General features: G+C 40.5%; 2 protein-coding genes across 2 annotated transcripts; one reads left to right on the forward strand and one right to left on the reverse strand.

Annotated features, from left to right (window-relative positions):
• Positions 1 to 1,008: 1,008 nt before the first annotated feature.
• eif3jb (eukaryotic translation initiation factor 3, subunit Jb) lies at positions 1,009 to 7,720 on the forward strand. The gene is made up of 8 exons (XM_083912881.1): positions 1,009 to 1,154; positions 1,314 to 1,402; positions 3,935 to 3,992; positions 4,544 to 4,644; positions 4,756 to 4,852; positions 5,358 to 5,528; positions 5,661 to 5,734; positions 6,549 to 7,720. Exons 1-8 carry the CDS (start codon positions 1,142 to 1,144, stop codon positions 6,675 to 6,677), a joined length of 732 nt encoding a protein of 243 aa, XP_083769007.1. The 5' UTR covers positions 1,009 to 1,141; the 3' UTR covers positions 6,678 to 7,720.
• A 172-nt stretch (positions 7,721 to 7,892) lies between these two features.
• cilp (cartilage intermediate layer protein, nucleotide pyrophosphohydrolase) lies at positions 7,893 to 14,125 on the reverse strand. Its single transcript, XM_083912871.1, has 9 exons — positions 14,013 to 14,125; positions 13,002 to 13,185; positions 12,187 to 12,240; positions 11,817 to 12,086; positions 11,510 to 11,689; positions 11,083 to 11,388; positions 10,872 to 10,980; positions 10,585 to 10,733; positions 7,893 to 10,425 (listed from the first exon to the last, which is right to left on the reverse strand). The coding sequence occupies exons 2-9, from the start codon at positions 13,066 to 13,068 to the stop codon at positions 8,063 to 8,065; spliced, it is 3,498 nt and encodes a 1,165-aa protein (XP_083768997.1). The 5' UTR covers positions 13,069 to 13,185; positions 14,013 to 14,125; the 3' UTR covers positions 7,893 to 8,062.
• Positions 14,126 to 14,840: the final 715 nt, after the last annotated feature.

A 14,840-nucleotide genomic window follows, 5' to 3' on the forward strand; every position in this document is an offset into this window, starting at 1 on the left:
AAATGAAAATGTTGACTCATATTTCTTTTACTTAAGTTTGAATATGGAGAATGAGCAAAACACCACCATCTAGTGTCCCAAGATCGTAGTCGCAACAACAAAATATAATTAAAATCACTCAGGTTGCCAGGTTGGTCTGACCCGGTCCAGTAGCCTACAGGAGACCGGAGTCTGTCTGAGCCTGTTTAAACCTGTCCCCTCCGGAAAATCACACCAGTTTGACTGACAGTTACCGTTACAGCTAAGTAAACATGAAAGTTAGCTTCCCGATCAAGGAGAAACGTAGCCATTTGGGTGCGCGTCTTAATGCCGTTGAACTCCTTTATCTTAGTCCATCCAGTGACTGCTCTGCCTATATTGACGTGTCTGCCGTCTCCGGTCACTCAGCTGCTAGGACAGTTAACGCAGCTGCAGGATTGCTCCATTTCACCCGGTGCCAGCCTACAGTAGCTGCACCCAACAACAGACAACCCTGGCAACCCCGCTATGCCGGCTGCTTTATGGCTAGTAAAATGTAAACAGAACATGACAGAAAGTCATTGTTGAAATGGTCAATTTTTTTTTTTTTATTTAATTCAGACTAAACATATTTTTATGGTAAAGCAATACTTTCATTCTGTACCGCTCAAAACACCCTGTGGGTGTATTATTATTTTTTTTAATATAGCTTTTAATAAAGATTCAACATATTCAACCCTCAAGCCAAGGTTCTGAGTTTTTAAGTAAACAATATAATAATTTTGAGTTATTTACAGACTCATAGTTTTATAATAAGTTGATTTAAATATGAAAATAATTCAGATTTTTCATTTACTTTAAAAAAGATATATCAGGGTGGAGTGGACAATCTTTTGACATAATGTAGGCTATATATCTTAGATTGAATTAATCCCACCACTGGTTGTCACATTAACCAACCCACACCATATCACCCTCCTTATGTTCACTATTTAAATAAATAAAAATACCCGAGCGGGGTGTCATATTATGCCTGAAGTGGTCCGGGGAAGTCAGCACCCATGAGATAAGCGCGCAGTGACGTCCAGAAGGTGGGAGCTGTTTCTGAACGCGGCCAACGGGCTGCAGCACTGACTTTACTGCGAGCCTGTCAAACACAACCAACACAGCCAACACAGCCAACATGGCGGACTGGGGTGAGAAACTTAAGTTGGTGAAGGATAGCTAGCATATATTTACAGCATCCGCTTTGCCACAGTCTTTGTATTTTGCGAGCCTAAACACTCCCTGTTATTGTCAAACTCACCCGATAGATGTGGAGTGGCCTAACGAATTTCATGTTGTCGTTTTTACAGACGCTGAAACCTTCGAGGTGGAGGAGCCGATTAAAAAGGCGGCAGCGGTTGACAAATGGGAAGGCGAAGACGAGGATGAAGAGGTTAAGGTAAATTAAAACACACGCTCGGCATGAGCTGAGGTTTAAACTAGCTCACGTATGTCGGGGTTAACATTAAGATGGGGCCGGTTAGTCTCAATATAACGTCGGGCTGAAGCATATGTCGACCCCGCTGTGGTGCCATGCCTGTCAATCCTAACCACCGAGCCTGTTAGCTCTGTGCTAACTCATGTGGCTCCCGACTGTATACATGTCTATGGTATTAACTCCCAACTTAGCTCGCTAACGGCTAACGGCTACTACTCGGTGTTTCAGCTGCCGTTACGTCCCGTCACCATAGTGAACGATAGCTCGCCAGTTAACTAACGGCTGTGGATCAAACTTAACGTTAATTTCCAGATGATGTTGTTGTCATTGTATTTGAAAGCTAACAATTAATGACGTAATTCTTGAATAACGTAGTTTGAAGCTAATCTGACCGGCTAACTAGCGAACTCGCTCTAGCTAACGTGCCATATTAGCTTGCGTGTGAAAATTAGCCTTAATGTTGGGGGACCATCGACGAAAGCGTCCTTACATTATTTGGAGTAGTTGTTTGGATAGTGTGTGGTTAATCATATCATCATTGCTTGTTGTGTTGAATAATCATGGGGTATTTGTGTCCTGTTATTCCCGTAGCTTGAGTTGTTAGGTTCAGCATGAGGTGGCGTTAGCTCGCTTACCAACTTCAGCCACAATCACATGAAATCATCATCTGGGCTGATGACTCAACTTGGGCAAAGGACGCGGCCTAGAACTTTCCTGCTTTACAACAGGCGTGTTAGTGGGGGAAAACGGTGCTCCGTCGATCCTCCAATATAGGTGGTTATTAGATGAATGTGGACGTGGCTGCTGTCCAGAAACCTCCGATAATTGACCCAGGGAAAGTGCTGGTCGAGGCCTCTTCAATTGTTCCGTTTTTCTGTCACATATGGTGCCTAAACTAAAGAAAATGATGATTTCATGTCCTCCATAGTACGAACTGTAGTCTTATTCAGCAAACGGGCTCAAAAGTTTGAGCCAGACTGAGGGGCTACCGTGGTTATTTACGGCCTAAAATATATTCACATGTAATCCCAAATGGATTGTATTGAGGTAGTGTCGTATTTAACGTTACAATGCTTAAATGCAACCTATTTTGCTTGTCAAAGCATATTGAGTATTGCGTGGTCTATACCTAGTCTGTAAAGTGTCCTGAGATAACTTTTGTTATGATTTCGAGCTATAAATAAAATTGAGTTGTATATTTGTTAAGTTGGGTTGCTATGGCAATTATTTCAGTATTAACATTTGTATTTACCTATCACAGTATCCAATATGTACGCAAAATCACACAAAGTAAGCATACTACCGTAAGTTATGAAGTAATGAACCAATGAATCACACACGAGCAAATTCTTTAATCAGGGCTCGTACAGGTGCTTGAAATCCCTGAAAATGCTTTTCAATGTTGTTTTCAAGGTTTGGAAAATGCTTGTAATTGTATCCACATTTCTTTCACAACAAATAGCTATAAAATATAAATTAATTTCTTATCCTTCTGGAATTACGAAACATTTTTGGTGTTTATAACATACCATCTCTTAACGTGGTTTTAAAGGAAAAAATAAAAGTGAAATAATAATTTTCAATATCTATATGTATTTGTAGAAATTATGTAATTTACCACAAGTGTATGGTGCTGGAAAAGCTTGAAAATGGACCTTGAAAGTGCTTGAATTTGACTTTGGAAAAGGTGTATGAACTGCTCAAATTTGAATTTTGATGGTCTTCAATTGCAACTCGTTGAGATTTATTAATTTGACAATACAATCATTACAATCGGATTTCATTGAAAATGTAATAAATGAGGATATTGAGTTATTGTCCCTGCCTTGTATCAAGGACATTATTGGTCTAGATCACGGGTGCCCAATCCTGCTCCTTGAGAGCTACTGCCCTGCATGTTTTAGGTTTCTCCCTGCTCCAACACACCTGAGTCTAATTATTATCAAACCTGTGACGCCTCAGTTGCTTGATAATAAGCAGATCATTAGACTCAGGTGTGTTGGAGCCGGGTGAAACTTAAAACTCTCCAGGAGCAGGATTGGAAACCCCTGATCGAGATGGACCTGGACTTATCCAGCTTTGCATGCTTTTCTTTCCTAGTTGCCCTTGTAGTCCACCTGTTGTGCAATTTATTTAGGCTGTAAACCTGTCTTAACGCCTCATCATTCAGTGCTGGAATTATGTGTGCAGATATGTCTTGTTTGCATAATTAAGGATGTTTATCAGGGCTCAGCACTATTTTTCAAAAGTGGTTGCCAAAACTGAAAATATGGTTGCCATCTTTTCTATATCATGAGTGATTAAGATACTATGAAGTTAAGCTGTACGTCAGCTTATGTTGTTTTTTTTGCCATTTATCTGATTTGTGCAAGTGTGTGTAAAGTTTCAATTTATTTTGTAACATCAATTGACCTCTGTATAAAGTAGTGTTTTTTCCCCACTTCGCTTGTGTAACTTTAATAATAAAGTGGAAACCCAACTTTTTATTCACAGGACAACTGGGATGACGAAGATGAAGAACTCGAGAAAAAGGCAGAGGTGAAAAAAACAGGTATGTATTTAATTTCCGCTCATTTCACAAGAACATAAATGCAGCATATTATATTTAAGGATATTAATTAGGCTAACTATTTAACCATTAGTTGACAATAAGAAATTTGACTGATTTAATACTATCAGTTTAAAAAAAATGTAACTATTGAAAAAAGGTTTTTAAAGTAAATTGAAGTCATGGGAGCTACACAGGAAACTGCACCTACCTTTTTATTGGAGTAACTGATTGGAGAGCTCTAGCACTAGTAAATTGTGTTTTAGCTGAGTTTGTATTTCTACGTAGCTCCCCGCTTGAGTGCGGTCCAGCAGTCAGTCGTGAGTGACAGCCACAAACTTGGTCGGGAAAAAGGGGCTTAAAGTGCAACTTTCTAGTGCAGTAGTAAGAGCTACGTGACACATGCCATCTCTTAAGGGTTAATGATCAGTTAATTTAAAAGCTCAAACTAGCATCCCTAATTGTATTGTACGTATACATAATAATTGCTAATAATTTGCAATGTTCTGTTTTTACTGGAAATTCACATGTTATTCCATTATTTAAATTTTCAGAGACAAAGGTTTCTGATAAGAAAAAGTTGAGTGAGAAGATCAAAGAGAAAGAAAACCGGTTAAAGCAAAAACAAGAAGAGCAGAAAAAAGAGTTGGAAGATGTGAGTTCTCCTGTTTAATTTATTTCTATATAAATGAAACTTGTCTATTATTACTTATTATAGAGAAAATGTAATGGTTTAATTTTAAAATTGTGAAATCTGTTATTACAGGAAGAAGAGCTCACTCCTGAAGAACAACTCGCAGAGAAGATAAGAGTGAAGAAATTACAGGAAGAAGCAGACATGGAGCTAGCAAAAGATGCTTTTGGTAAGACATGATCACCCTCCAGATAACAAAAGATTTAAATGTGGAAGCATCCTTTCTTTTTTTTCATAGCAAATACATACTACACTTTCCTTATTAATATAAATGAAATGTTACAATTACTGCGTACCCTTTAGGAGAGTATTTGTTTCATATTCATATTTGATGTATAATTTGGGCTTTGAGTGTTTGGTGTCTTTTCTTAATTGCTATTACTTCTCACATTAGAATTTACTCATAGTGGGGTTGCGTGTCCAGGACGTCCAAAGCCCATAACCTAAACATAATTTTGATATGGATCCCTAAGATATTTTTCAACTTGCTAGTGATCGCTGGTGAATGACAAACATATACCCATGAGCATTGGTATACCTGTATTATACACTATTAAGACACTGGAGATCCAATTTTAAAATTCCATATATGCAAGTATGGCTTTGTGTCTGTGATTCTGTTTGCTCTTTTAAAGAAACCTCCAACTGTCTTTTTGAAAAATATATTTTTTCAGGTGTCAGCAGCACCTCAAACAGTGTCACTGGGATTGACGCCATGTGTCCATCCTCCAAAGAAGACTTCACAGAGTTTGAAAAATTGCTGAAAGAAAAGATATCCCAGTTTGAAAAATCTGTGCATTATTCAAATTTCCTGGATTCATTGTTTCGGGAACTCTGTATTTCATGTAAGCCCAGCATCTTTTACACTTCTTTTTCTGAACAATTTTGATTATTGCGCTTGTACACTATATTAGCACCTTTTCATTTCAATCTGAAAAGGCTTAACCAATTACTTTTTTTCTTTCTGTCTCTTACAGTGGAAGTAGAGGACTTGAAGAAAGTCAGTAATTCCCTGACAGTCCTACTTAGTGAAAAACAGAAACAAGAAAAAGTGAGTGACTGCATGCTTGTATTTTGTCATGATTCCTGAGCTGTAGTTTATATTCAGAAGGGGGTGCTGTTCAACTAGCAGTCACCTAAAGTGTGCTCAGTATAAATCATCCACGGTATGCCCAATGTGGTAGTAGTTATTAAACATTTTTGCTTCCTATACTACCGTTATTTTCCAGACTATGAATTTATTTTATGAAATCGGAGACCAAGAACAGAAATTTCATCAAATGACAGTCATTTTTTTCAACGCCTTGGCAACTACCTGGGTGTGGAGACTTAACTGCACCGTTGACAAGTCTCTCCCGTAGGCACTTTGTTCAAGTACCCATTTGTGAACTTGTTCCTGTGGCTTTAGTCATCTAACTTGCAGCCCGCAATAAGCTTTATCCTCCACTTTTAGCCAGTCCCTGACAAGTTTCTCGCTCACTCCAAACTGTCTTTCTGTTGCTTGATTACCGTTTTCATCTCCAGTGGTATAGGAGTAGCAGATACTGGCTCAAAAGCCTAGAGCGCCCTCTCGCGGCTGTCAGTGTGAAAATAACGAACATGGGAATTTATATATTTTAATATGTAAGTCACACCTATAAGTCGCAGGACCAGCCAAACTATGAAAAAAAGTGATTTATAGTCCGGAAAATACAGTAATATGTCTAACTATCGATCATGTAACATGCCAGTCTACTAGTCAATTAATTAATAATTTAGTTTGTTGAACCAGAGAATTCTCAGATTAAATTAGGAAGATGTTTCCCTGTAAATGTGTAGTCTATAAGAAGAACATCTTTTAAAGTGAGTTTCATTTGCCTATACAGCAAAACAAAGGAAAGAAGAAAAAGAAAGGGGTCGTACCTGGAGGTGGATTGAAAGCACAGCTGAGAGATGACCTTGACTATGCAGAGTTTGATGGTGGCTACGCCCAAGACTATGAGGACTTCATGTGACACTGGCTCCATCACCACTGCTCTTTCCCCCTCCCAACCCTCAGAAATGCAGCTGTACCTTCTAATGCTGTCCAGTGCCATCCTGGAAAATCTGAACTATGTGTTACCCCCTCTTATTTTGCTTCAATTACCAGTGGGACTATACCAGGGAGCATCCAGTCTCAATAACTCTATGTTCATACATATGGAATTGCCTTTTCTCTGTTTGATTCAGCCTCAACTCACACATCATGCATTATTTGTTGGGTGACCTAGCTTCAATGGAGAATACATTATAACTGCTGTTGTTTGAGTTTTGCAGAGCTTATTTTTTATGAAATGTGGCTCCTGTCAAAATGGCAGATAGCATTGCAGTTACAAGTAAAGTGACATAGAAACGCAAGGTTCTATGCAAATTCTTTAACCAGAATGTCATGTATATATTATAGATCTCACTTGCCTGTGGATGGTTCTCTTACAGGAAAGTATATAGTATCTATAACCTTGGTTGCCAAATTCAGAACAATTATTCAATATTCATCTTTATCTCTGGCAAGGTTGCATTGTGGGTGATTTTGAGACTGACACGACATGTAAGTAGTTGTAATTTTACAGAGAACACATTACATTCACTGTAAGGTAAAAGGGATAGACAATATAATAAATGTGACTTTAAAACCTCACAGCCATTCTCTCGATACATCTCTGGAATATCCTTGAAAATATGGAGCGAAGAGTACTTTACGTATTTTTTGTGCATGACAAACATTATTTACTAATTTGATTTCTACTAATGCAAAAAAGTATGGATCAGCCAAGTTGATTAACTTGCTACCACTGGTCTCCTAATCATTGCTTCTGCAGGCTTGTATCAAGTGTAATGAGGAGCGGGGGCTTATGGGCTTCACCCCACTATGTCTCCATATGGGCAACAGTTGAATGGGGCATATTTCTCCTTTTTCTTTTCAAGCAAGTGACCAGTTTCAATGTTACATGGACAATTGGATACACAATGTGGAAAATACAGCATCTGCAGTGTTTTGTAAGCATCTAATTTAATAAATCACTGGTCAAATGTATATGTTTCTGTTCTTGTTTACAACATCAATGAAAGAAACACAAATGTAATAAAAGCACCCTGGTTACTAAATTTTAAGGCATGTGTAATAAATACTCTATTTACAGTTTCAAGTAAATATTTACCACAACAGTACAGTTGAAAATTAAAGGTAAAACAATGCAAATATTCCTTCGCGAAGAAGCTGCAAGAAATAGGCATAACTTTGTTACATATTCAATTAATTTGAGAGAAAAGTCTATAAATTGTATCAAAACATACTATTAACCCCTTCTACTGCCATTGCTGGTGTTGAATTTGTCTCCACAGCCTTCACCTTCAGTGTTGTTTAGCTTGTGGTCTTTGCACGTCTTCCTGCAGGATCTCTGGTGCTACGTCTACGGCTGCTGCGTGGTGCATTGGCCCTCTGCCGTCGTCGGTTCTGCCTGCCTTCTCCTCCTCTTATTACACTTGTTACTGTCTGACCTTGAGAACTCTGCAGGGCCTGGAAGACACTCTGGCGTGTCACTTCATTATCTCCACAGGTGAACGTCAGTGCTACGCCCTCGTTGCTCTTCATGACACGAGATGTACCATCAGAAGTGCCATCAAAGCAGCGTCCTAGTGCAATCTCTTTGGCCGCACGTGGATCCTGGTCCGTCACCGTATAGATTCCGTAGTTGTGGCCAAGAGGGTCAAGAGGTGCTAGCATGGTGAACTCATTGGTGTCATTGTTAACGGCTAATGGCAGGTGGTTGACCAGATACTCCTGAAGCATTGTGTTGACCTGATCTCTCTTACAGCTTCCTTGTGGAATCACCTTCACCAAAGTACGATCTACACGTTCTTGATCATACAGCATCCCACTGCACTTGAACTCTAGGCACACTGCTGAAATTGTGGCTTGGTCCATGTCACGGATGCTGCGAGTGTCTCGGAGGCCATACAGCTGGCCGACCGTCTTTGGGTGGGTGCCACCCATGTTGCGGGACCGCACATTGATCTCATGTGGACTGTTGATTTTGACTTTGATGTAGCAAGCCCGGTATTCCATGGGCTTGGGCCACCAGCTCAGATAGTCCTCTGTCCAGCTCATTGGGTCATCTTCATTGAATGGCACTGTGTTGTAATCATAGCGGTCTCCTTCTACTCTTGAGAAGCGGAAGTGTGCCGCACTGAACGGGGCCTCCTCACAGTCTCTCAAGTTCTCAAATGCGTACACTGGTCCGTTGCTCTCCTCTGCAGTGTTGGGACTTGGTTTTGCCACATTAATGCTGAATGCAGTCTTCTTCACCCTGGGGTCTTCATGGTCAGTTCGCCTGTAGTTCATCTTACCCAGGTAAGGCTGGGGCACTCCAATGAGGTTGGGATTGAGTTTGGGTGCAGAAGAGACGGCCTCCAGCTCCTCTCCTCCAAGGTTGGCCATGACATAGGCAGAGTAGGCATCAGCTTTTTGTTCATCGCAGAAGGCAGGAAGACATGCACCATTGGATCCAGTGATGACACTATCAAAACGACCCCAGGCACGTGGATTAGTGGAGTAGCCAGCTGTGGGTTCCATGTTTATAAGACTCACCACAACTCCTTCCACTTGCTCACTGGGCATAAAGCGTTCACTGCGGAAGGCCCTCACTTTCACATAGCACCTGCGATTCTCTGGGACATCCAGGTTAAATAGACGTCTCTCTCTAATCTCCATGTTACCAATCAGAAAGGTCCTCTCCTCCCTTTTGCCTCTTCTTTTCTTCTCCACCTGCAGACTTCCTTCCTCCTCCCACAGGCCAGTATCGGGGTTCAGGGACCACAGCTTCATGGTATTGAGGTGCTCAGACATCTTAACCTGTGCAGAATCCAGGAACACTTTTACTTCACCTGCATTTAGGGGCTCATTGTTTTCCTCACCTCTAAAGTCAACTGAGAACATCCCATAGGTTCTTAGTGGCAAGGTATCTCCTTCATCTCCTACAAAGTTCAGATCACTTTGAGCTGCGGCAGCTGTGGAGACGTCTCTGGGGTCGAGGAACGTTATGCTAGCATTTACGTTGCCAGTGAAGACTTCTCCTTTTTCTGTATAGAAGGCATAGGGAGGAATCTGGATTTGAACCATTGCCTCCTTGCCCTCTACCTCCCCAAGCTCCAGAGTGTTGATTTCTGTAGAGCTGATGGTCACAGGAGCTTTCTTTCTTAGAAGTTTGATCTCATGGTAAACAGCCCCTCCTTTCGTGTTAAATGGAAGTACCTTTGTGGTGTTGACAAATTTCTGCATGTTGTCCACAAAAGTCAGGACTAGCCTCTCTGTGTCTGGGGGAACCTGGATGGAGAATGTACCTTTGTAGCCTGTGCGGCTGATTCGGACTCCGTTCATAAAGACATGGCCAAATCTCATTGGCTCCCCATTGTCTGCAGCAATGGCCCTGCCGTGCACAATGGCCTTGGTGTCTACACATTTCTGGCAGCCGCACTCAGTCACCACCATGGTGGGCAGTTGGTAGCCCTGGCATGTTAGCTGCCTCTTCTCCATCTTTTTGACACCACAGCAGTAAGTGATTTTATCTTTGCACCTGATGCCATTGTCCAACTTTCCAGTACATGTACTTGAGGGGCACTTGCCCACATCATAGTAGAAGGAGTCTGTGCTGTTTTGGTAGCAGTCATGTGGAAGACGAATGAGGTGGGATTCAGGTTTAGGATTACAGGAATGCTCATCTCTACCTGTGTAAGAAAAAAAATCCAAATATTGACTTAGTTTGATCATGCTGCCATCTTCCTGAACTAAAATACACTATGAACCCCAATGTTATTATTATATGCACTGCTCACAAAGCCTGTGTATTCATCTTCCTATATAGTATCAATTTATTGAGTACTCACCTAAGACCTTGAGTGTAGCTGGTTTGGTCTTAATAGCCCCAGAAAGACCACTTGCTCTGCAGTAGTACTCCCCAGTCTGCTCAAGACGCAGATTTTTTAGAACCAAGGTGCTGTCAGACTGCTTCTCCAGGAGGCTGTTGTTATGAAACCTGTTGGTTCACCACACAGAAGAAAAGAGAAGCATAGTCATAAATATACCATATTATCCAGAGTCATCTCTGTGACTCAATAACTCGTATGGACTAAAATTCAAAATTGCTATTGTATTGCTACCATTCCAGTCCTACCATTGGTACTTGTCTGGTTGTGGTGTTCCTGCTACTTTGCAACAGAAGGCAGCAGTTTGTCCCTCCCTCCTGGCTTTGCTCTCAGGGATGCTCAGCACATGAAGCTTCTCTGACAAATCACAATTGGAGATAAAATAGCATTAGCCTAACATGCAACTCATCATTAATGTAATCCAATATTTTATTGTAAATCCACAAACATCCACTGCACCTGTTCGTTTCAGCTGAACACTGAGGACAGAGGTGCGTTCAGTACTGTGAAGCACAACAACGCTTAGGGTTGCGTGACCTTGCAGACTGACTGTTAGGGTGGTGTTGCCATCAGGACAGATACCAGGGATACGGAAATGCCCATTGTGGTCGGTGAGGGTAAGGAGTTTGCCAGAGCGGAGGATGGTAGCCCCTTCAGCAGTGAGACCCCCGGCACCACGAACAGAACCCAGCAGGGTGTGTTCTTCACACATGCATGCATCACACTCAGCATTTACTTTCCCCATCACACACTGCAGGGAGCATTCTAAAGAGTAGAATAAAACAAGGTTAGCCATTTTGTGAATACTGGGTCTCCCAGATCGGATGCTGAATAAAAAGAAAACTGCAGAAGAAGTGTCTGTCTGACGAAACTAGGTCTAGCTCACCTATTTCTGGGCACTCAGGTCCATTGCATGCTTTCCCTTCCACTTTAGGTCCACTGCAAGGCATAGAGTGAGACTGGCAGATTCTGGAGCGCAGTTTGACCCCCACCTGACCACAGAGGGCAGGGCATGGGCTCCAGTCTGACCACGGACCCCAGTTACCCTGAATGTTCACACTGTTATCTGTTGGCAAAGTGCACAGTCAAATAATTATCTGAAATGCAAAGTCAGAAGAATGCATGGTCTTGCTTTTACATTGAAACCAACTTTTGGTGACTAAATGAATATTAAAGATGTTACAACATTGAACCTTTGGGACAGAGGAAACGGACTGCATAGTTGGAGCAGTTGCGGTCAGGACCCTGCTCTTCATTGAGGCACCAGAAGCCCACCGTAGGGTCTGCATGGACCGTCTCCCCAGTGTCACGGGCTGGGACCCATTCAGTGGTTCTGGCTTCGATTGCCCGGGGAATCTCACACACGCGTGCACGGTAGTAGAAGCGAATGGCCTCCAGCTGCTCATAGTCTCCACGGCCTCCGGGGTGATCAACATTGAACCATGTTGTCCACTCATAGTTGTCTGGACAGAGTACAGAGGTTAGGAATGTGATTCAAGCCACCAGAAAAAGGCCTTATTATAGTTACAATGCATATTTAGTTAAATTTTGTCTAAAACTTACCATCGAAGTGGTACCCTGCAGGGCTTGACTCTTTGTTGTCTCTTCTCCATGATCCTACAAGAGACAAATCCAAATGTGTCACAAATTGATATCCTGTATCTCACATGATTTTTGTACTATGCTCTACATTAATTCAATTTTCAATTAAATTGTATTTATAGTGCCAAATAATAACAAAAGTTATCTCAAGAGACTTTACATATAGAGTAGGTCTAGACAACACTATGATTTATTGATAAACTCATAAATCTCTGACAATGCACAGTCAATTTTCACTTCTCCAAAGAAAGTGAGTAACATGAAATCATACCAGTAAATAAATCATGTTCATCTTGAGTATAATGAATCTGTATCTTTTGTTTTCTAGAAGCTCCAGAGAAAGGTTTTAGGGGGAAATAATATTCATTGCAATTGACTATAGGCCTACTTCAATTGTATCTATTTATGAACAATAAAGGTTGACCAGTCTTGATACTGATTGAGAACATTCGGCCAGGGTCATGGAAAAATGCAGTAGAGTGCAACATTGATTTAGAAAACATGCCGCCAACAAACAGTTTGACTATACAAATAGGAACATACTTTCAGCTGCAGACCCGTTTTTGTAGGAAACAAGGATGTTTCTTTTATTGTACCACGTCTGTTTTATCATCCTGCCTCGTATTACTCACCATCATTATACTGCAATGCATAATTGTGTGTCTGTTTTGGGATTTGCAGGTGTCCCCATCTGTTATTTAAAATGTGTGTATGTTCATAGGGAGGGTGCTTTTAACGGGTGCTGTAACCAGACTGGATATTGGTGTTTGACCCACCTTGAGCTGCAACAACACTAGCTGTGATGATTCCCAATATGAGAAGAAGAAAAGGCCTCACCGACATTCTCACAGGCTGCTGCTATGTCTGACCCTTGAACTTTCACCTTTCCTAATGTGCGTCTCACACCAGGGACTCCAAAGAAGATAGAGTCCAGCAGCAGAGCCTCACTGGCGGGACAATCTAGATACAAAAGGGTGAAACCGTCAATAAAAGACAACGTTTATGAAATGTCAAAACCACACATACTTTACCTGTAGACATGAGTCAGTTGGACAATTGTATGCTATTTAAAAAATTACGTAAATTAGGTTTGATGTTTTTCATTCCAAAATGACTATAAATGTGAATAAAACAATTGGTTTACATCTAAAAGAAAAATGTTTCTATCATCTATCATCTTTGTCTATGGGTGAAAAAAAACACATCGCCTAACAGAAACCCCCCACTCAGCTTACACATCTGTGTTAGCCATCACCATTTGTCACTGGAACACTCAGACATTTCTGCATCCACTGACAAAACACTGGCTTTACAATCCAAAACACCCACCCACACACACATAAGGTTTTCATTTGCACACTTGAATACTGGAACAATTTACATGATATATTAAGTTGTCACCTTTGCTTTTAAGTTGAAAGAACAAAAAGGATATTGATAAAATAATAAGGATTGCTCAGTCAGGTTACATGCAATAAATGAGAGTGCAGTGAAGGAAAGCTATTCACAGATATGCAAACAACAGCCATCTGAAGTAAGGACTGATGGATTGTAGATAACTAAAATTGCAATAATATTCAAATTATAGGCTCTGAAATGATATAGAACTCATTTGTAATTTAATTTAAATGTAAACTAAAGGAAAACTTTTCTGATAACGTTCTCATATAGGTATATAATAAATTGTAATTAGATTTTTTTTTTCTTGTGCTTATATCATTTAAAGCACATGGTTAGCTAATTGATATGGATCCATTAACTTATTTAATAATCTGTTTCTTCCTTACCTCCTTCTTGAGTGCACTATCCTGTTTCCTTTTGTATAGGAATGTCCCTCTGTACTTTCCCCCTCTTTTTTCTTTTCTTTATTTCTCCCTCATATCTCTCTTCTCTGTTCCTCACTCTGGTTCAACTTGCTCCTTGCCTGTCTCTTTTATACCTCTCTACTCCAGCACCCCTCCTCCCTCTGCAGTGCACCACAGTGTATTTTGTTTCTACTATAATTTGTGTAATTTATTACCTTCATTGTACAACCATGATACCCAGTGGAAAACATTTTGAAAAATAGTTTTTTTTTTATCGTCTTACATCTGACTATGTATCCACACGTTGTTATGTAATGATAACTGACGAGTAACATTTGGCAGTTTTGAGGTCATTCTCGACATCTACAATCACACAGAAGAAATTTGACACTGATTTATGCTACCAACACCACAACCCCATGCAAAATATCAGCGTGGCTGTGGATTTTCACTGTGCAGTCTCAGTGGTAACAGTGAGACAGCTGGAAAGTCCAACTGAGTGAGATTATTATATTTTAACAATTTGCTCTTGTCAGTATAGATTACAATGAGAGATTATACAAAAGCAGAAGGGTGGAGCATAAAACCAGTGTTACTATCAAAGTCAGGTTTTAGTAAACACACAAGGTGGTTAAACTAATGGCAAACTTTTTATACTACTTCAAGTCCTTAAAATACAAAAGTATTCAATCAAAATATACTTGAAGTAGCAATAGTCAAAGTACTCATTATGCAGAATGGCCCATTTCAGAATATGATTTATTATATTACTGGTTTATAAATGTGATCAATAATATGCATTAATGTGCC

Source organism: Echiichthys vipera (assembly GCF_963691815.1).
Source record: "Echiichthys vipera genome assembly, chromosome: 1".
Classification (NCBI taxonomy): Eukaryota; Metazoa; Chordata; class Actinopteri; order Perciformes; family Trachinidae; genus Echiichthys; species Echiichthys vipera.